This window comes from Poecile atricapillus, chromosome W (assembly GCF_030490865.1).
Source record: "Poecile atricapillus isolate bPoeAtr1 chromosome W, bPoeAtr1.hap1, whole genome shotgun sequence".
NCBI lineage: Eukaryota > Metazoa > Chordata > Aves > Passeriformes > Paridae > Poecile > Poecile atricapillus.
In genome coordinates this window covers 24,027,846-24,050,691 of record NC_081288.1, presented here as the reverse complement: position 1 = coordinate 24,050,691, position 22,846 = coordinate 24,027,846, and the positions used below count along the sequence as shown (strand labels likewise).

The 22,846-nt window shown below is 42.9% G+C and overlaps 1 protein-coding gene across 5 annotated transcripts; it reads left to right on the top strand.

Annotated features, from left to right (window-relative positions):
• Positions 1–4,160: 4,160 nt before the first annotated feature.
• On the top strand, positions 4,161–22,196 carry LOC131591620 (PR domain zinc finger protein 4-like). Of its 5 annotated transcripts, none has more exons than XR_009280419.1 (12): positions 4,161–4,345; positions 6,219–6,352; positions 6,980–7,165; positions 9,468–10,262; positions 13,431–13,580; positions 14,769–14,908; positions 15,647–15,732; positions 17,685–17,812; positions 18,358–18,672; positions 19,812–19,980; positions 21,019–21,949; positions 22,003–22,196. XR_009280419.1 is itself a non-coding variant. In XM_058862502.1 (11 exons), the coding sequence occupies exons 1-11, from the start codon at positions 4,685–4,687 to the stop codon at positions 21,326–21,328; spliced, it is 2,424 nt and encodes an 807-aa protein (XP_058718485.1). In that variant the 5' UTR covers positions 4,501–4,684; the 3' UTR covers positions 21,329–22,196. The 5 variants fall into 5 exon arrangements, 1 of the variants encoding a protein (XP_058718485.1); XR_009280420.1 differs by lacking the exon at positions 4,161–4,345 and adding an exon at positions 4,501–4,695 and having other exon boundaries at positions 14,790–14,908; XR_009280418.1 differs by lacking the exon at positions 4,161–4,345 and adding an exon at positions 4,501–4,695.
• The last annotated feature ends 650 nt before the right edge of the window (positions 22,197–22,846 follow it).

Here is a 22,846-nt window from a genome sequence, read left to right as displayed (position 1 = left end):
TGTCAGGGCTGGAATCAGCACCAAAATGGCTCAAAAGCCTGAGCAAAAAGTAATGGGGAATGCCCCAGGGTATGTACCGCTCATTTCAGATCAAATAAGTGAGAGTCTTTCTGCCTTTTAAAAAATCTTTGGAAACAGTTGATCAGGATGTACTTTTCAATATTTCTGGAACTCTAAACTTTGTTGTCCAGAAATGTTGTCAGAAATGAATGCTTTAAGGAAAATAGCTCCTCCACTATAGCACTAGGCTAGGCCAGGACTTACAGTTTTCTTAAAACAAAGAGGATGTTGACCTCTAAGCAAATACCTGAAGCAGGCAAAGGCCATTTGATCTGTGTTATCATTAGATTTAAAACACTGCTCTCTGGCAGAATTCCTGTAAGGAAATGGCAGTATGCCTCTTGGGGGGCTCAGCTGCCAGATCATTTCACAGCTCTCCATGACCTTGCCAGCAGCCTGGCCATGTTCAAAAGGCAGGGTTACATTTCAGTTCTGTCATGCAAATGCACTGTGCCCTCCTACCAGACCTCTTTTCTATGTTTACTGTAAATGCAGGCCACCAGCACTTCCCAGGGTGTCAGAATTGCACCTGTGCTAAAGACATCTTCTCTTCTGACAGAAAAATCCATGTTGCTAATCCTTTAGAGAAATACATGAAGAAAAATTGTGGGTAAATGTTAATTGTTGACCTGAATTATTGAAGCTGATCTCATATCAAACGGACTCTGAATTTGTTTGTGTGCAAGAGAAATGAGAAAATATGCCACAGGCTTTTGATGAATGTGGTATCTTGCTGACAATCTAATGTCACTTGCTTGGAAAGGGATTTGCCCCTGGGCAGAGAACCAGGGCAAGGCCAACACATCTTACATCCCACTGCAGGTCCTTGTTGAGAGCGTGAGCAGGATTAAAGCAATTTACCATTCCTGTACCGATTTCTGCACAAAGTCTCAACATGTCTACACATGCAGACACAGTGAAAGTAGCAGGACTGGACCACCAAAGGGAAAGGCTAATACACATTCTTTTCACTTTTAAGAGTAGGTTAAGACTACATGAATAATGTTCCTCTTTTAAGATAAGCCTTTGATCTTCTTTCTAACACTGTTTTTCCAATTAAATCCTCTTCACACCTTCGTCTGGATGATGCTTTGACTCCAGAATGCAGTATCTGCCATGCTGATACAAAGCAGGTGACCTGGTTTGCTTTCCAGGCAGTACAAATCAGGTGTTCGCTGCTCCACAATGGCAGAGCTCGTGCTCTTTATACACATATTGTATGTTTAGCTTTTGCTTAGGTTTTTGGGTTTTGGCTTCATTGTTGTTTTGTGTTGTTTGTAAATACAAAGTCTAAATGGGGATGCTGGGAGATTCCTTACACACTCCATCATCTATGCTATTCAAACAGGTTCTCTTCCTTTTCTTATACTTCACTGTAAGCACTTAATTGCCCAGCCAAAACAAACAGAAAATACTCTTGACATATCTAAAAATAAAACATTTAAGCATCTTCCTTCCAGATACAATTTAGTTGTGGTTTTAATTGCATATATCCTAACACAATATCTATAAGTATGTAATTTTTGTACAAAAGAAGCCTCAACATGTTCCCACTCCCACATGAACCATAACCATGAATAACACTACTGACATTACACAATGATTAGAATTACTTTGAATTATTCAAAAAAACAGTTCCTCCTTGACCCTATGTTCCTCTGTGTATGAAAATAAAGTCATTGGTGGAAATACTGCAGTAGAAACACAAGAATCAGCTGAACACATGCAAGTCCACTGACTCCCCAACAGATGTCCTAGCTGTTTTATCTGTGAACATGTTACTGAGAAGGAAGAAGAAAATACACTGGGAATTTAAGGAGAAAAAACTGCATTTCTTAGGTTGAAACTCTCATAATATTGTGCATTTCTTATATTTTACTGTGCTGTAAATATGTCAAATTCTAGGATCTATTATACATATCAGAGGTTGTCTAGGCTGCTGCAATTTATTAACAGATACAAAAATATGTAATTAACAGATTCACTTGTTAACTGCTCTCACAGAATTATAGTAATAACTTTGCTTGAGACTGAGGTGCAGGAATACAGGATTAAGTAGGTTTGTGTGTGTTATGTCCTGTTTTACCATTAAGCATGGGTCATTTCTTTCCAACCCTAAACCTAGAAGTGAAAGCTGCACGTAGACTACCTAGGCTTCATACTGTGACTATCACCAAAATAGTCACAATAGTCACTGGCCTGCAAAGTGCTGACAAGCCAATAAAAGGTGATGAGAAATTTTGATTTTTGACGGTAAAATGGCTTTTTGCATAATTTTCATTCCGGTGTTACTCTGGTGTGAGAAAGAACCCAAGGGCAGGTTTGCAGTAACAGAAGAGAACTAACTGTGCCAAGACATGGGCATGGTCCAGAAGGGACTTTGGCTCACACTGCAGGGAAGGACTGAAGCATGTTCACTGTACCTCCTTCCCCTGTGGCTTCAGTCTCCCTCATCTCTCTGTATGTCTCCAGCATCTGAACACAACTTGAAAAATAGCTGAGCAATTTGTTTCTCACGCACCAAGTACCTCTATAAATGTCAATAAACCAGGCTTTCAGGAGACATGGTGCAGTTGTCTTATCAAAACACTTCACACATGATAAAAGCATTTGGTATATAAAAAAAAAATCTTTCCTTGCAGAAGAAACAGTTCCCAAATGTGTTTTATCGCAATACCTTGGGCATGCAGTATACATCTCTGTAGACAGAGATTAATTCCTCATTCAGTGACACTTCATATTATCACTGGCTTCCTTTGATACTTCTGCTTTAAACTGGTAGTTAAGATATCACTAGTTCAAGGGAGTAAAGTGACTACAAAAAAAGCTGGAATCTCAGAGGACTCATGCTTGACAGTAAGAAAAAATACTCTTATCTATGTATGACTACATCCAATCTGGCTCATAGGCTCGAAGTATTACTTTCAGCTCAGATAGTTGAAACAGCACAAAGATTTCAGTGCCACGGCACTTCTACTGTAGAATTGCAGTATCATAATTGGAATTAAGACAAACTGAGGGCTTGGGATAACCTAGCATTTCAGGACACAACTGAGATGTACTGACGGTGAAGTTTTAAGGATAAGAACTGAAAATGGAAGGTCTCCTGTCATCTCCTATTAGGAAATGTGAAGTGACATGAGAGATTTTTGGGCTTGTAGCCATTCACTGTAGGTTCTAAGAAAGATGTGAAGTATTATCACCAACATGTGAATATGGGGGACTACACACACAAAAATGAAGCAGACTTAAAGCCCCCATCACAGGATTAGCAGTCCATAAAAACCTGAGGATTTTGTGAGCTCTTTTTTGACTTGCTGAAATAATGTTTGTGGGCCAATTTGGATAGTGAATCAGTCAGTCATGGTTAGGCTAAGGATTATTTGGCTTGGTGGAGGAGAGGTTGTGGGATATGTGGTAAACTAACTAGAGTCATTCTTTTGGTCATGAATGACAGAGACCTGGACTTACTTTGCCTAAATGTACTCCCTTAGATGTTAGATATTTATACGAAACCCACTGTGCAGGTCCCGGTTTCAGGCCATAGACACAGAAAGGCAGCTGCAAAGGGAATTTTTCTCACACATCTCGGACACCTGCTTCAGGATGGGATGAAGCACTGTAGCAAACCATTTCTCTCCTTCAGCTACAGAGAGCTTGAAAAACAAGTGTATACAAGGTGTTTAACTTTCTGACAGAGCCAAAGGAGGAAAGTATGTTTCCACCAGCAGAAGAATCGATAGGTTTGTACTGAACTAAAACGACCTCTACATTTAGGCTCTTTAGATCATGGAATGATCCTCACATATCCTACATTTAGGTTCTTTAGATCAAAAGAGAACAGACAGAAAAATACTTTGAGTTTCCTCCTGCGCAGACATCCTATCGAGGGACGACTCATTTAATGAGGCATCACTTAAGAATCAGGCACAAGCAAATTACCAAAGCCCATTGCAGCGTTCCAGAAAACAGCTGCTCGCCCTGAAGGAACGCGGCGACTGATTCGAGCAGCGTATACGATGAGTATCCACGTGTCGCAGGCGAACTACAGAGCTGCTGGCACACATCAAGACATTCCTTTGCAATGTCACCTTAGCCAGAACTGCACATACGATCAACCATAACTGAACGACGATGTCCAGAAGGCAGCTGGGCACGTACGGGCTGACGGTACCGGAGGACACACAACGCAACCCTCAAAGACAGCAGATACGAGGGATGAAAAAACAAGAAAGCAGTGAGATATCTGGGAATCTTGTGCGGGAATCCTGTGCGGAAAACCGGAGTAAGCATCGCACCCTTGTGGAAGAGGCGGCACGGGAAGGCTCGGGCAGGGTTTCGGGGCGGGCAGGGAGCGGCCCAGCCCCGGGGCGGTGGCGCCGCTTCCTGGCTCCGGCACTTGGCGGCGGAAGCGGCCCCGGCCCCCTCCCTCCGCCATCCCCGCCTCCCTCCGCCTCCCTCCGCCCGCGCCGGGCCCGCGCCGCCCGGGTCCCGCCCATGAGGCGGTGGCGGCGCTGGGGGTTGCGGCCGGGCCGTGGCTGGAGCCGGAGCCGGAGCCGGGGGCGGGCTGCGGGCCGGGGCGCAGGGCCCTGATGCGGCTGCGGGCGCTCCGCCGGCGGGCCCCATGCACCCCAGGTGAGCGCCCTGGGGCACCGGGCCAGGCGGGCGGGACCGCGGGGGGCACCCGGCCGAGGGGACGAGCAGGGGAGGGGGTCCCTCAAGCGTTCGGCGCTTTCCGCAGGCCCCGAGGCTCGGCCCCGGGGCGAGGGTGGTGGTTCCCCGCTCCGGGCATCGCCATCCTCGGCAGCCGCCTGGAAATGCCCTGCCCCGCCGGGCAGCCGGAGCCCTCGGCCCCGTCCCTGCGGAGCCGTTCCTGGCGGCAGGCGGGGCGGCAGGCGGTCGTGCGAGGGTGCCGGAGGTGGGCAGAGCCGAGGTGGAAGTGGCGACTCCGTTTGGGCTCAGCCCTCGGGGTGGCAGGTGGTCTGCGAGGAGCTGCGACTCGAGGGGACTCGATGTTCCTTACGGGCCCCTTCCAGGCTGAGATCTTGTGCTGTTAACTTGCGTGAGTTTGGTGGATTCTGCCGTTTTTCCTGGACGAGTGGTACCTTTCCTTACCGGGGTGGCAGCCCAAGCTCCAGCTCTCCATCAGCACTGCAGCGCTTGGGCCTGCTGCTGGCAAAGGCCATGTGCGAGGCCTGGGTCAGCCTGGGGGATGTTGCGTGTGTGGCTGCAGTGGGGACAGCTGGTTTGGCTGGCCCTAGGAGCTGCTGGTTAGACCTGGTGTGTGGGTGGGAGGGCTGGGGTGGGCACAGCCTAGGTCAGGCACGCCTTGCAAAGTCGTGACAAGTGTGAGTAGACCGTGTCTCCATGGTGTCCTCATCCCTGCGGACTGGTTCGGGCTGCATGTGCAGCTTGAGACCCCAAAGGATACATGTGCTCCAAGTTGACATGGTTTCTACCAAGGCTGAGGGTTTGGGGTGTTGTGTGGTTCCTGTAGCTACTCATGGTGTGTGCCCACTTGAGCAGTGAGGTTGATCAGTGAAATAACGTGGCATCTGTGGTGCCAGTTTTAATGTGTCAGGAACATGTGGAACCAGACAGAGGCAGTCTGTTAAAACTGCGTTGTGGCTGTTTTGCAGTGGTAACTCTTGTCACTATTGGCCTGATTTGAACTGATGGGGAATTAGAGGTTGTGTGTCTGTTACCGGTTTGAAGTGATCTTTCCCCCAGAGTTTGGATTTTGAATGTGGATGTGGTGTCCAGAAGTCATGAAATATAAATCAGGTGCTGTCATCTGAGTGTTTCTGACATTCCCCTTGTAAATGGATCTGTGTTCACAATAGTTTAATCACAATGGCTTTTACTACTAGGAGCAAGACTTTGTTTTCTGGATGGCAAGGAGGAAGCTGTGGTCTGATTTGTCTTTCTGAACTGTTTTTTAATCCTGATTATTGCTATCTAATATGGTCAATATGTGTTGACCATGATGTGATGACCATGTGAGTGGATGATGTGTTTTATGTGTAGCTTTTTTATATGCCAATATCAGATTTTGAGTTTGTTTGCTCAACCTTTCCTTACCACAGTACAGTCAGTAATCAGGAATGCTTTTGCATCTGTTTCTTTTTCCTGCTCCCCTCTCTGTTCCTTGTCTCCAGAATGAATGAAATGAACTTGAGTCCTGTAGGGATGGACCAGCTGACCTCCTCCTCTGTGAGCAATGCCCTGCCAGTCTCAGGAAGTCACTTGGGCTTGGCAGCATCACCCACTCACAACGCCATACCAGCACCAGGTAATGGGGAGGGTCCCACATGGGGTATTACAGCTCCTGCTCTGTGTTATAACTGGGCAGCAGTGCCTGCTCTGATAGCATGTCATACTGTAGGTAGTGAAATGATGAAGAGTGGGGGAAGGGGAAACCATAAATTGTTGCTTTTGTGGGCAAAGCAAAAGGCACAAGTGCTTGTCAGGCTTACGGTTTAGTGGGAGACTCGTTTAGTTTTAATGGGGTGATTCGCACTGCAGGTGAGTAGTATCAGAATCCTTTGAAATTAGAGCTGTAGCTGAAAATCTTTCTTCATCTATGTCTAATTTCTCTCCAGTGAAAAATCACTTGTAAAGCAAAATTGTTTTCATAGCACTTCTTTCCAGGGGGCTGCACAGACAGAAGTCCATTACAATTGTCAAATAGAAGCAAGCCCTACAAAACGTATCAAAAGAGATCTAGCCATATGCAGGCATGCCTTTCAGTGCTCTGATAACTGATCTTTTCTTTGATGCCTGGCACCTTACTTGGACAGTGCCATGCTGTATTTCCTTAGGGTTAGAGCTCCTGGAGAATTAGTAATCTCTTTGTTAGCTCATGTGTTCATAAACTCAGGGAGTTCTATTGAATTTAAATGGGAATTTTCTCTTGCAGGCTTGCCTGTTGCAATTCCAAACCTGGGCCCCTCCTTGAGTTCCTTGCCCTCTGCTCTGTCTCTGATGCTCCCAATGGGTATTGGGGATCGAGGAGTGATGTGTGGTATACCAGAGAGAAACTACACCCTACCTCCACCACCATACCCTCACCTGGAGAGCAGCTATTTCAGACACATTCTACCTGGTAAGTGCTCTGGTGCTGATGGATGGGAACAGAAAGAGAAACTGTTTTAAGAGCCATCTGTTTCTGTCCTGAAGCAGGCATAACTGACAGTTTGACAGAGCTGTTGTTTCCCTGAGTTTGTCTGGAGACTGTTGTGTCATTTACACACCTTTATTTTCAGGTATCTGTTTCTATATTTGTGTATGAAAAGAATTGCAGGGCATTTTCTGTTTAAACCTAACCTTTGATTGCTCCTCCTGCTTTGATTTTAGAATTAACAGAAAACAAAGCATGCCTGGTTTCTGTCTCCAGTGGCTTCTGGCTTGTAGCTTGAAGTTGCTTCTATTGCTTCTATTTTTCTTCTCCTGTAGTCTGAAGCAGTATTTAATATGTGCATAATGGGTGGTCAGTAGTTCAAAGCTCAAAGAGGGCAAGACATCAGCTGTGGCGTTTGGTACTTTCCCACCTGTTGCCGCTGAAGATGAATAGATCACACGGACACAGGTCGAGGTGTGGTGAAAGAAAGAGAGCTTTTATTTTTCCTCCCAGGATTTATAGTTTTCTGACCACGGCCAGGGATTGGATGGTCAGGATAACACTTTCTCACTGCACTGGCCATGAGAGATGCCTATCACAGGACGTATAACAGAAAGAATGTACACATATGTATGTTTACAGTTACTGTCCTGGGAAAGTCCTTAGAAAACCATGTCAGCAAGCTTAGAAGCTGAGTTTTCAGGGCGACACCCACCCATTTAATCCATGGCACGTTTTTTCCTCATTTTTCTTCAAGGTGATTTCCAAAGGTGTAACACACTGACTCTATCTTGATTTCTTTCTCACACATACTTTGGAGTATAAATGTAGAATTTTACATGTTAATGTATGAAAACACAGAAATTGGAACTTTAAATGCAGTCCTGGTTTTGTTAGGTAGCTAAGATTGACAGGGTGCAAAACTGTCTTCACGGTGACTCACTGAGTGTTGTTGGTTCAGCCTGGGCTGGGAATAAACTGTAACAGCCCAGATCTCTAGCAGCTACCTGTTGACTGATGGCTGAACTTTCCAGCTGCTTAGGACTAACCTTTCCTACTGCACTGCATGCCTGCCTGTTTAGTAGCCAAAGAATAGACAAGGAGATTGTTCACTAGGACCAAAGGTATTTGCCATTCTTCTGAGCTGGGATAATCTTCCTGTGGTGTTTTATAGGGTTCTTCTGTCAGTCATCTTGCTGCCATCAAGGATCCTCTGTGTTCAAGCCACAAGGCAGCATTGCATGCAGAAATATTTGATGCAGCTGATTAAATTAAACTGTTCATTTCTTGGCTTATTGTGCTGCAGGAAGATTTTTTTTGTGCTTGCATCCTTGTAATAACAAATATATTTGAATGGAAAACCCCTACTGAACAAGTGGCTCATAGGGTTGAGGGCTAAGAAGAAACATGCTGAATCAGATCTTGCAGAATCTGCAAAATCTGCCTCTGCTGGAAATAATGTTTACTTGAATGTGCTGTTGTATTTCTTCCAAAGATTTTTTTTGTTTTTGTTTTTAGTATGTAAACACAGTTTAGTGTTTCTTCGTATCTTAAGTTTCAAGGTTGTTTGATGTTGAGAAGCTTCCCAGAACTACCAGAAAAGATGGTAGGGTTTCTGATTTAAATTCAACCAAGCTATTGTTCTAGGAGAAACAACATGCTTTCATGTAAGGAAAGAGAGCAGATGACTCATGAAATCTGTGAGAGAACTTGTCTTTGCCCTTCAGAATTACAATTGATGACCTCTGAGATGAGATGGACAGTTATACCACTAAGTCTTAGAGGAAGGAAGTAGTCATTGTTAAAACTTGAATACCTAATCAAAAATTATGTGTCCTGCAGAATTGTTTCTGTTTCTAGCACAGATGAACCAGGAATTATCAAATTATAGATTCCATAGCAGTCCTTTATCCTTTGTGGGCTATTTCTTGGGAATGAAAAATTAAGCCTAAAATGTGAAGAACCTCTTTCTTTTTCAACCTTTGTACTGAGCAGCCTAGGTGGAATCCTGCCATTAACTTGGCTGTTCAGAGTTTGAGAAATAGCTGAAGACTTGCTCTGGATGGAAACTCAGAATTAGTTGTCAAGCAATACTTTGACAAGAGCATTAGGCTGGCATATGTTTGTGAGCCATGTTTTAGAATTAGTGGATTTTAATTGGAAGTAATGTAGAGAACATGTCTTCAGGGATCTGGGTCTCAGTGTACTATGCTTTGACCGATTTTTATTCAAGATTGAAAACTGTTGTAATCTCACTCCCTTCTTTTTCTCCCTCTCTTCCTATCAGGTATCTTATCTTACTTGGCTGACAGACCACCACCTCAGTACATCCATCCCAACACTATAAATGTTGACAGCAATCCAGCATTGTCGGTCTCCAACAATCCCTCAGCCCTGGATCCCTACCAGCCCAGTGGGACCGTGGGGCTGGAGCCAGGGATTGTCTCCATGGACTCCCGCACAGTGAACACACACGGTCCTCAAAATCTGCATGCTAGTGACAGCCACGAGGTAGCGCTGGATACTACAATCACCATGGAGAGCGTTTCGAGGGTAACCAGCCCCATCTCTACAGATGGGATGACAGAGGAGCTTACAATGGATGATGTAGGCGGGGATCACACGCAGATCCCGAACGGCTCCCGGAGCCACGAACCTTTAGCCGTAGACACAGTGGGGAGTAACTTGACATCAGACGCTGTGGGACACGGCGGTGTCATTCCCATTCACGGTAGCACTTTGGAACTCCCTGTTGTCATGGAGCCTGACCACATTGCCGGGCGGGTGACAGGGATATCGGACAGCACACTAAATGACCCCATTCATACTGTGGCCATGAGCACCAACTCTGTGAGTGTGGCGCTCCCTACCTCACACAACCTCGCTTCCCTGGACTCAGTAGCCTTGCATGAAGTGGGCCTCAGCCTGGAACCCGTGGCAGTGTCTTCCATAAGTCAGGAAGTAGCCATGGGGCCAAGCCATGTGGATGTGTCTGCAGACAATCTTGCCTTTGTACCATCGTCTCTGCAAATGGAAGACTCCAATTCCAACAAGGAGAACATGGCAACCTTGTTTACCATATGTGAGTGGACATTTCCTGCTTTTTTGGGGTAGGGTTTGTCATGTAGGTATTGTCTGGTGTGGCAGGACTCTGGTTACTAGCCTTAAAGATTTATGGTGAAAAAAACAGTTATTTAACAAGTCCAGGATTTGAAACATCTGCAGTGCCAGATTAACCGTTGTGAAACAACAGTAGTTGGAAGTAGTAGAAGACATAGTAAGATGTTGTAGCATAATTCTCTTTGTATCCCTTTCCCATGTTGCCATGAGGTTGGAAGCTGAATCTTGATGAAGCTCTTGATTTGGTGGATATGCTTGATATCCTTTCCAGTGAGACTTCTGTTTTTATAAAGTTACATCACAAGTGACTCTTCTTGCCCCATTAAAAATACACAACAAACACCGCCACAAGCCATACTTGTCATCAAATGGTTGTAATTGTTGAGTATGACATTACGTGATTTTTCAAAATTTATATTAAACCATGAACAGTCATCATGAAGATTTTGTTCTAAAGAGGAAAAAAAAGAACAGAGGGAAGGAACTTTAAAATATTTCTAATTATTCTCATCAAAGGACTTTAGTCCAGAGGTTAGTGGATCTCTAGGAAGAGAAGAGCACTGGGTATTGTGTTGCCAGTCCTGTTATCATTCAAGGAGTGGTGTTTGAGAACTGAGAAGCTCTCATTTGCTGGGAGAAAGAATTGAACTTTCACCTGCAGGATGTCTGGCTTCCTGCCACTGAAACATAAGGCCAGCTTTTATATTCATTTTTATTATATGTGGTAGCATTGCTGCGTGCTGCTCTCCATCCAGTCTGGCCCTACAACTGCCAGAACTTAATGGCTTGTTTTGCCTGCAGAACATAAATTTTAAGACATTGAAAGATACAGTGCCTTGATTAGCGAGGGGAGAGGTGCAGTTTAGTGTAAAGTGTCTAGTCAGTCAGACATTTGGATTAATTTATTAAGATTTCATTCTGTGGGATAAAATACAACTTCAAATCAGATGGGCATGATGAATTTGCAATTCCCTGAGGAAGAGTTTTACAGTTGATGCACTCAGAGTTTCCTACAAGCATCTGTTGCATGTAGAACAAATAATGATCCAAATACTGTGATATCCAACATGCTTAAGGTGAAATCACTTCTCTTACTCTATTAAAGGGAGATTTGATGTGCCAGCTTTTTGGTTGTTATACTGAACATAGTCCTAAGTTGTTTTCCAGATGATGCTCCCCTCTGGAAGGACATTTAAATGGCTGCTGTATGCCTTGTGCTTGCATGTGATTTGCAAAACAGATTCTTGGCTTGGGGAGGTTTAAATTTTAACTTTTTGTTTATGTTTTTAAACTTCACCTGAATAACCAGGAATTTGTGTCCAGACAGGTGACAGCAAGGACAAGGAGTTGTTTTAGAGCCCATTAGTAGTGGTTTTTCCTCCCTGAGGTAGCTGGAGTCGTGGCCTTTTTCAGAAAACGTTTTACTGTTCCTACTGTTTCCTAAGCAGGAAATAAAAAGTGTGCCTTCACTACACTCCTGAATGTTTGCAAAACTTTTAAGTGCTTTTTTTTTTGTCATATTTGTTGACAGTTGTGGGTATCCAAATCAGAGAAGTAATCAGTGATTTTCTTACTTTAATGGTTTGGCAAGGACTGTAATGGGAAGTATATTTCACTTTCTGCAGAATGTGAGATTTTTGTTTTTCAACGTCTTAAAAATGTATGAATGATTGAATTTCTTCAAGTGGAAATGTCCCATGCCTAGAACTTCTCTGCCTCTGCCTCTTCTTGGAGCTGGTCTGCAGACCCATAGTGGGTATGTGCCAGGCAATGCTTAAAGGCAGCTATTCCACACAGTGATTCTCGTTACTCAGGTCTGGCTGTTGTTGCTTTACTCCTACATGTCACCTGTGCACATGAAGTAATGCTTACATAGGCTCTACCTAATAATTTTTGGAGTACTTTCCTATCAGTTAATGTGTAGTTGCTCAAACTGTAGTTTATATGAGGTCAAATTCTGGTACCATGGTATATCAAGGAAGTATCTGGAAAATATCTTTAAGCATATAAGGATGGAGCTGCTTGTCAGGCCTGCTGAAGGCTACTTCTAAATGCTACTTCTGTGATAAGTCTATTATACTGGGGCTGGATCATCAAGAGGTCTTGTGGGGATCCTGATTAATTACCTGAATACCTTTCTTCTTCAGAAGGATAATTATTTATCAAGAGAGTGGTTGCTGAGTGATTTATCAGGTGTTGGTTGCTCCATCTGCAGAGAATTAAAATGACATCATTTTTCTAGATGAAATTGTAATGCTTTAGAGAGCATTTTATGGTGTACTTTCCCTCAGATTTATTAGACTGAAGACTTTCACTGGTTTATTTTGTAACAGTATTTCTGCTGAATGCCAGATTGGGAAAGTGATGCTGCTGATTCTTCTGGGGCTTTTGTTTTTGTTGTATTCAGTGGCATACTCATATGCATGAGTTTATTGCAGTGAGACCTTCAAAAGCAGCAGTGAGGTCAGGTTTTTGCTGCTGTGATTTACACATGGTCTGAATTTAAATGGAGGTAAGGGGATTTGTGGTTCATGTTCAAAAAATTTTAAAAAGACAGCCTTATTGGTCTATTTACATGGATATCCTTGAGGGTCTACATGCAAGAAGTGTTTCTGGTTTATTCCAAAAATGTAACCAGTTAGAAGGTGTTTGGTTTTGTTTGTCTTAGATTTTTCTGCCAGTAGAGTTCATTTTACTTGTGTTCAGAGTGAAATTGGCTCTTCCATCACCAGCATTACCACCAGCACTGGAGACGCTATCATCCATTTTGCAGTAGCTTTGATGAAGAGTGGGCTCTCTCCCATTGCTAGATTTCCCTGTAGGGATAGTCTGGAGTCTAGGTCATCAATTTACCATCAGGAAGGTAGGTGGAGATCCTCATATTTGATCTGAATTGGATAGAAACTGACATGTATATTATATATATATATATAATGTAACTGACAGTGTCCACTGGACTGTAACAACATGGTCCATATTCTTCTGAGTAAAAGCTGGTAAGTGGACAGGTTGAATGTGGTAGAAGCAGCCTTTGGCAGGAGCTGAGCCAAAGCACGTTGGTAGGGAGCTGACTGCACTGTAGGAGCTGTTGTATGTTTTTCATGCCTGCTGTCCCCTCCTGTCTCTGCAGGGTGCACGCTGTGTGACAAGGCGTATCCGTCAGACTGCCCGGACCACGGACCCGTCACCTTTGTCCCCGACAGCCCAATCGAGAGCCGAGCCAGGCTGTCCCTCCCGAAGCAGCTGCTCCTCCGGCAGTCTATCATGGGAGCTGAAGCGGGTAAGGATCACATTACTGTGCACTTCCCTGCAGCACTTTAAAATACATTCACTGCCTGAAATCCAAAACCGTAGGGAGATTAATGTGGGAAAGGAACACCGCAAGAGAGAGATGCTTCCCTTTTCTGTAATCACCCTGACTTGCGTTATCCAAGTGCTCCTTTTGGTCTGGTTACTGCTTAGGCTTCAGCTATACCATAGGGCTGCTGCCACAGTGTGGCACTTCTTCAGGTCAAGCAAGGTATGGTGTTTATTTTTATCATGCTAAACGGCCCAGGCACAGCTTTGATAAGAAAACAGTGCAGCACTGCAGTTTGGGGGAAGATGACAATTAGAAGTAATAGAGGAGAATTCTGTCTGCTTGTTCATCAGCTTGGTTTGCTGCCTTCTGGGTGCTCTTATTGGAGTATTGATCACAAGTGCCTCTGTTTTTTTCCCCCCCTTAATTTACATTTGGCATGTAGACTGTGACCTTGTCACTGGATGTGGACCTTGTTACTATATTTCACGTCACTGTCACCTGGAAATCGAAGAGTACAGTGCAGTACCCTAAGGATCTGAAGGCTAGAGAAGAATGTGATTATTGGCTTGCTTAGTGATGCTTCTTGCTGAGAGTAGATGACATCTGTTCTTTTCAAGCTGCACTAGTTTCCAGTTTATTCCTAAGAGCTATTCAGTGTATTCATGTAGACCTATATATATATATATATATATATTAATGTTTAATAATAAATAATATACATGCAGGAATCCCTCTGCCCATGACAGAAATACAGCTGCCTCTGGGGAGAAATGCAGAAGCTGCTTAACAATGCCCAGCAACAATTCTGGAAATTCCTGGGGATTAGGTAGGCAAAATGTAGTTACTGAAACTAGTATTTTCTGCTTCTGCAGAAAGTGCCATGAGAACTTTAATTGGCACAAATGGCTAGGGTATTAGTTTTATAGCTTACTGAAAAAGTAAATTACTTGCTTTTGACCAAATAAATATTTGTAATGACACCAAAGCGGCTCCCATTAGTGTCATGTGGTGGTGGTGGTTCTTGTCTCTGCCATAGGTGTGCTTCACATGTGAAGTAGAAGCTTTGATGATCTTATGCATAGATATTACCTCTATTACCTATTATTTCATAAGCCTCCCACTTCTTTATTATGCATGATTAGTTGTTTAAATGATTTATTTCTTCAGATTTTGGTCTTGTAATGATAGGTGTGTGGACACGAGAAACCATTCCTGTGAGGACTTGTTTCGGACCTTTGATCGGGCAGCAGAGCCACTCCCTGGAGGTGGCCGACTGGACAGACAAAGCAGCCAGTCACATCTGGAAGGTCAGTGCTGTTACAGCTCACAGAGCCTGCCAGCATGCCTTTATCTGGTGAAAGCTACCACGTGACAGCAACTTTAACATTATCATCCTTGCCAAAAGTCAGAAGTAATGCAGTTTAACTGTTTTATTCTTAGTATCATCACAGCAGAGCTGTGTACCTTGCAGTATGCTGGTAGTCAGTCCTGAAGTACAAAAACTTTCTTTAATGCTTTCTCTTTTAAAGGGCTGTGTGGTTTCAGTATATGTGTGGATTTGCAGCAGAGATTGTATATGAATTACTAGGCAGCAGTTGTTTGTTTGTTTTGTATCTCTGTTCAGAAGTTCCCCCAGGTGATAAATGATTTGTTTTAGGAAAGCAAATTTAAAGCTTTCTTTTCCCCATCATTTCGTTTTCAGAAAGTAAATCTGACTTATATAAATAAAACATGTACTGTTTGCCCAGATTTTGTTATTCACAAGATTTGGTTTGTAAGAAAAGCAGCCAAATGCATTTCTGCTGGGAAGTAAAGGTGAGAAAGATGCTGATAAACAGGTTTTCTGGCCTCCTGAGTAGCAGAGGTCAAGGTGCCTGTGTGAAGAGGAAGGTAAGGAATGAAAACAGGGCTGTGGTGTTGGCAGTTGCAATGGAGACTTCCTGTCTTGTTCTAGGTAAACACATCCTCTCTTAACGGAAGAGGTTGACTTTCACTGCATTTATTGCTGTATTTTGTCCTAAAGTTGCATTTGTTTTTCCTGGTAGATCTATCACAATGGTGTCCTGGAGTTCTGCATCATCACAACTGATGAAAATGAATGTAACTGGATGATGTTTGTACGCAAAGCCAGGTGAGAGCCACCTGTACTGTGCTAAGTAGCTTTGAGCCTGAGCTGCAGGTTCATAGGAAGCTGTACTGGAGAATGAAGGTTGACCTTCATTCAATTGAAATTGACCTTGATTGTCCTTTTGATTTTAATACTTTATTAACAAAGTGTCCCTGGGTTCTTTTGGCTAAGTTCCAAGCCCCTAGAGCTTGTGACACCTGTCCTTTTCAGTCTTTTTGGTGTCCCTGATAAAAACTATCCAGGCTGGCCTAAGTATTGCTCCATCCCTGGTCCACTGAGAAGACTGAACCTTTCTTATTTCTCTGTGATACAAAGTAGGTTTCTCCTGAAGTTCATTTCATCACTCTGATATGCTGGAGTCAAGAAGCATAATACTTAATCTCCCACTGCAGTGGGGCAGAGCTTCTGCCGGTTTCACATACTGGGAACAAACATATGCCAGATACTGCCTTGAAAGATGAATGACCACATCTTGGAAAGGGTCCTCATGAGGACTTTTTAAAGATAATTTTGCTTTAAAACATTACTGTTATTTCTTCTGTCATGCATTCTCTATCTCTTAAGGGACATATCTATGTAAATGAATCTATGTATATGAAGAATCTATGTGTATGAAAAATACATAGATTTTGGTAGTTTCTTAGGAGATCATAAACTCACTTCTCTCAGCCCACTCAAATGTCTATTAATAATATTCTCAGAAGTGGTGTGAGAAATGCATCATTTGGTGGAGGAGATTGGCTCTCAAGGTTTAGTTTTTCTTTCCTTTTTTAAAGAAGGACAGAAGTGACATGAAAGTTTTTATTATATGCTGACAAGTGCTGAGGTTCTTACTACCCTTTTATAGGAATCTTTCCTTTTCTCCTTTTCCTTTCTGTACTATTTCAAATTTTTCTCTTCTTTTCCATTTCTATTTTCTTCTCTTTTCTTCTTTTCCTCTTCCTTTTCCTTTACATTTTCTTCTTTTTCCTATTCAATTTTTCTTTTTTTTTTCTATTTTAATTTCTTTCCTTTTTCCCTTTCCTTTTTTGTCTTCTATTTTTCTTTGATATTCTTTTCTTTTTTTTATTTTCCTATTCTGCTCTTATTGTGTTCCACATTTCCTATTATATTTTTCCTTTTTTTCTATTTTTCTATTATTTTTTGTCATTCCTCTTCTCCTCTTCTTTCATTTTTAAATTTTTCTTTTCTATTTTATCTTTTATTTTCTTTTCCTTCTCCTTTTTCCTTTCCCTTTCCTTTCCTAATTTTTTTCTTTCCTTTTCCTTTTCCTTTTCTTTTTTCTTCTTTTTTCTTTTTTTCTTCTTTTTTCTTCTTTTTTCTTCTTTCTTCCTTTTTCTTCCTTTTTCTTCCTTTTTCTTCCTTTTTCTTCCTTTTTCTTCCTTTTTCTTCCTTTTTCTTCCTTTTTCTTCCTTTTTCTTCCTTTTTCTTCCTTTTTCTTCCTTTTTCTTCCTTTTTCTTCTTTTCTTCTTTTCTTTCTACTTTTCTTTTCTTTCTACTTTTCTTCTCTTTTCTTTCCTTTTTTCATTTTCCTTTCCCTTTTCTTTTTCTCTTCTATTTTTCTCTTCTATTTTTCTCTTCTATTTTTCTCTTCTATTTTTCTCTTCTATTTTTCTCTTCTATTTTTCTCTTCTATTATTTTCTACATTTTCTCTATTTTTCTTTTCCTTTTCTCTTTCCTTTTGTATTTTTCTTTATTTTCTGCTTTTCTTTCATTATTTAAATTATTCTGTTCTGTACTGTTCTACGTTTTCTATTTTTCCCTTTTCCATTTCCCTTTCTTTTTTTTAATGTTTTTCTGTTTTAGTATTTTTACTTCTCTTCTTTTTTGTTTTATTTCCTTTTCTTTTTTCTTGTTTATTTTTCATTTTTTCTTTTCTCTTTTCTCTCTCCCTCTCCATCTCCTCTCCTCTCCTCTCCTCTCATTTTATTCCTAACTGTTGTTATTTCTGTAGGAACCGGGAAGAGCAGAACCTGGTCGCTTATCCTCATGATGGAAAAATTTACTTTTGCACCTCTCGGGACATCCCCCCTGAACACGAGCTTCTGTTCTATTACAGCCGGGACTATGCACGACAGCTTGGTGAGTAAGAGCTCTTTTGTGCTGGCTTTGCAGGGAGTAGTACCCAGCTTGAATTTCCTTTCAGTGCCATCTCTGAGCTCTGTGACTTGGGAATGCATTATGTTCCTTCTCAGTTCTCATTGGTGCGTGTCATCGTTTTCTTTTACATTACATGACTGCAGAGTACCATCACTTAAAAGAAACATTTCCCTACTTAATTCCACTGATCAGGAGTAAAAGATCACAGTTTTGAAAAAAAAATCATTTTACTTCTGTTCATCCTGGGCTAAGGGAGTTTTGGAGCTGAGCATGTTCCTATCCTCCCCCAGCTTGGACTGTGATAATTTAGATATGGTGGAGCTGTGCTCAAAACTGTTCCACAGTTTGGCCCCTCAAAACATTTCAAATAACCTATCTGAAACAGCTGGAAAGCAACACCACAGCTGAAGAGAACAAAGGTGAAAATCTCTGCAGCTGGTTTTGCTACCACAGACTAAATGTTAACTTGTTCAAGCTCTGTTAGGCCTTACTGTGCTTCATTACAAGAGATGCTTTTGTGCCCAAAGGTGTCCCTGAGCATCCAGACGTGCACATCTGCCACTGCGGGAAGGAATGCGCTTCCTACGCCGACTTCAAGGCCCATTTGAGCAGCCATATTCACAACCACCTCCCCAGTCAGGGGCACAGCAGCAATCACGGGCCAGGCCACGGCAAGGAAAGGAAATGGAAGTGCTCCATGTGCCCCCAGGCTTTCATCTCCCCTTCCAAGCTGCACGTGCACTTCATGGGGCACATGGGCATGAAGCCGCACAAGTGCGATTTCTGTAGCAAAGCTTTCAGCGATCCAAGCAACTTACGGACACACCTCAAGATCCACACAGGTGAGGGCTGAGGCCTTTATACAGGTGCCTGTGCGAGGAGAGAGGGTAAAGGTCAAGTTCCAGGCCAGCAGGAGACAGTGTGGGTATTTTTGCCTCTTATTTTCAGTATTCCTGATTGGGAAACCACAAAGTTCAAATTACAAAGCTGGAAAAGGAATAAAACTGGGAGTTCAGTGATCTCAAGTCAACCATAGGAAGCTGTGGGTGCAGTAGTCAGGAGTTTTAATGGACTGATCAAGTACTAATGTGGTATACACAATCACAGGATAGTCAGTGGGGTGGGATTCAAGTGGTACTCAAACTTAGTCTGAACTCAGTAGCATGCTGGGGTTTTGAACTATTTCTGACAAAGAATAATAGAAGTACTGATAAGCCAAAAAATGGGATAAAAGAGAAGTTATCAAAGGGCCAGTGAGGTTTGTACCTGTGTGTTTGTTAGATAAGAGAACTTGTTTTTGCAGACAAAGGCAATGCAGTGCATCAAATGTGGTTGAGCTCCAGTAAGGCATCAGATAAAATCCCTGTGGGAAATCAGTGAGGATAGGGATGTACTAATAGACTGTAACCAGATGGTTACCATGGTTACTGTTACAAAGGAAGCTACCATTGTTTTTACTGAAGAATTCATCTTGGCTAAGACTAGTCTTTTTAAGTGTTTGCCTGGATCTCTTGGTGGAAAAATGTACAGAACTGCTGGGGGTGTTTTGATGTCCAGAACCAGGAGACACAGTTGGTGTGGACAAGAAACACAAACGTGAAAGGTTGGCTGACCATGAGCACTGGAGAAACAACAAGCAGCAGTGCTCAGAAGGAGGAAGTGCAGAAAGGTGCATCACACTAGGGCATCAGTGGTTTGAAACAGTATCATGATACTGTTTTTTTTGCTTGAGGGCATAGAGCACAGGATGAAAAGCTTTGGGAATGATGAAGTCAGCTGCCTGGTTTTTTTTGCATAGCTAAATATAGATAGAACTAAGTAGGCCTTTAAGCTGAGTCTGAAGGAACTGCAGGAGAAAACAAGTCCTGTTCACAAAGACTCTGCCTTTCTTTGTGGTGAAATTAATTTTTCAGCTCGTTTGCTTACTGCATTTCTTGGGACACTGAGTGCCAATCTGTTGGGTGTCCCTGTGTACTCCTAGGTCAGAAGAATTACCGCTGCACCCTCTGTGACAAATCCTTCACGCAGAAGGCTCACCTGGAGTCGCACATGGTCATCCACACGGGGGAGAAGAACCTCAAGTGTGATTACTGTGAGAAGCTCTTCATGCGGAGGCAGGACCTCAAGCAGCATGTCCTCACTCACACACAGTAAGTGACCTCACAGGAGCTGTTGGACTGGCCAGTGCAAGAAATTATGAACAGCCCAGCTTGCAAATAGTTTGGCATAAGGAGCATAGTTGGGTTCAGCCTCTGAAATGACAGAGAAGTCACTTGAGACAAAGTCCCTGTTTTACTGGCTGCAGTTATGGAGCTCTAGTGTTTGCAGTACTTCAGTGAGACAGTAAATTCCAAGTGTGCTCTTTGTGAAATGGCAGTCCAGAGTGCTCATCATTTTTAAGAGAAAGTGGGTTGTTTCATTTACTTTTCATTTTTTGCTGAGAACTGTTTCCACATCCCAACGTGACCACAAAGGACAAACTTCTCAGTGCTACTGTCACTGAGTACCTTGTAAGTGAACTCTGCCTGTTTGCTGTAGGGGTGTGGTGCAGCCATTCCCGGCCCTTTCCTCCCCAGAGGTCTCACTCAAGTGCTTGTTCTCCTGCTCCTCCTGTAGGCAGTCCTACCCACAGCCCTCTGCCAGGCCAGGTCTTCTGCTCTGAGAATCTCTCCATCCAGTACTTTTCCTCCCAGTCCAAAGTCCTCCTTAAAAGCCGCTTGCCCAAAGCTAGTCCCTTTGCTTATTTCATTTTCAGCATCTGGTTTTTGTACTCACTTGGAATCCATTGCTGCTTCTGTTATGCTGCCTCGGAGCCAGTGTAGTGCAGCCAGCATGAGTGAGAGAGAGAGGCAGACAGAAACACAGACTCGCTTTGCTGCTTATTCCTACAGCCTGAGCCAGGAGCACTACTTCTGGGAGGTATTTTGCAGTGTCATTACAGAATTTGTTGCAGTCTGGGAAATTCCTCTGCTTAGCATTTACAGACTGAGGGTTGTTAACATGCAGCAGCCTTGTTTCCTTACCTGTTCTTCCCTGCCTCCTCCCCACCCCCCATTCTGCAGGGTGGGAAGGAAATTGACCTTTTCATCAAGGGCAGTATCTGTCCTTGCTAGAACATGGACCTTAATCAGCACTTTAATATCAGCTGCCTTGTGACAGGAGCAAACTCACTTTTTTGTGTCTTGCAGAGAACGGCAGATCAAGTGCCCCAAGTGTGACAAACTGTTCCTGAGGACAAATCACCTGAAGAAGCATCTCAATTCACATGAAGGAAAGAGGGACTATGTCTGCGAAAAATGCTCCAAAGCTTATCTGACCAAATACCACCTCACTCGACACTTAAAAATATGTAAAGGCCCCACATCCAGTCTGTCAGCCCCAGAGGAGGAAGAGGAGGAGGATTCAGAGGAGGAATTAATAGACTCCATGAGGACTGAAGACTGTAGGATTAACAACGGAGTCTATTCAACAGGTGATGTGCTCTCTGGACACAAATGAAGAAGAGAGGGAAACTTTCTTGGATATTAGGGAAGGAAAAAAAAAACCCTCTTCCTTCTTTCCTCAGTCACCAGTGTATGTCAGGTGAGGAGTTCTCCTTCTGTTTTTGTCTCCACACTACCACCACTTATTATAATCTGTAGCCAGAACACTGAACAAGACTGGATCGTGCACGTACAAGTGAGGAGTTGCTAAGAAGGAAATGTGAGGCAAGATTTCTGTCACACACGCTGTGCATACTTCTCCAAATCACTCAGATGAATCCATCCAGTGCCGGGACATGTGACACGCCTCGCACAGCCCTTTGAGCAGAGAGCCACGAACCAGAAATGTAGCTGAGGGATTGCAGTGACCTGTAAGCCAGCTGTCCTTAACTGCCCAAGCTGTGACATGAAGAGAAACAAGGAAAAAATGGTGGTGGCCATTGATGTATTTTAAAACTTTTTAACTGAAGGATGTGGTTTGGCACAAAGCAAAGACTTCTTAATGCTCAGGTTTCCTTCTTAAAGCAAAACTTTTCGGTTTAAAAAAAAAATAAATAAAAAAGGCCAGTGAAATCAGCACTTGCATACAAAGTAATTACCCCACTACAGAAAATGAAACATTGGTATTTGGAGAACAGTTATCTCCCTCTTCTCCCTCACAGTTCACAGCCCATGGAAGCAGGTGAAGAGATAAAGACTGCATGGACTCAGTAAGGAAGGGGCTTACAGATGATCAGGCAGTGTTTACAGTATATGTTACTCCTTGTGCTGTAAACCTTTTACCACCTAGAATGATGGGAGGGTTTGCTGCTAATATTATTTATGGAATGAAGATTATTACATTTGGTTGTTTTCTTTTGAAATAATTAAAAATGTGGCTCTTCTCTAATGTTCTCTTTTAATATTTACATATGCTGAAAAAGAATGTTCCTATTTCTGATAATGATGCTAAAAGAAGTAACACCATTTTTTGATCATCTGCCTCTCCCAAGCTTTCCTGGGACATGGTATGTGTAGGAGCACCGCCATGAACTGGGGCAGCTAAAGAACTCTAGCTTTGCTGTGTCACTCCTCTGGCTGTGCTGCAAAAGAAGATTCAGCTGTGCTGTGTTCTCACAAGGTAATGGGAGGTGCCCTTGGGAAAGAGGCTCTGCTTCTGGCCCTAAATGGTCCAAGCGTAGCTATACCTCTCCCTGTACACTGTAGTTCCTAGAGAGCTCCCAGGGTTCTTGAAACCTGAAAATGCTTGCCTCAGATCAGTGTGTGATCAAAAAGCTCCAGAGAGACAGGTGCTGGGATCTTGGTAAGTCCAAGGAAAGATGTTTTGCTTTCAGTAATGCAATTGCTTCCAAAAACAAAAGCAACTTTGCGAGCTACAGTGCCAATTATATTACTAGGGGTAGAGGTAAGATAAATCACTTACCCTCAAAGATCTTAACACAAAGCATTTATTAAAAATTAAAGCTTTGAAACAGTTCAAAGTTTTCAATGGAGAGGAGTTGAATGGAGGTGGTTCTTGTACTTGCACTTTAAG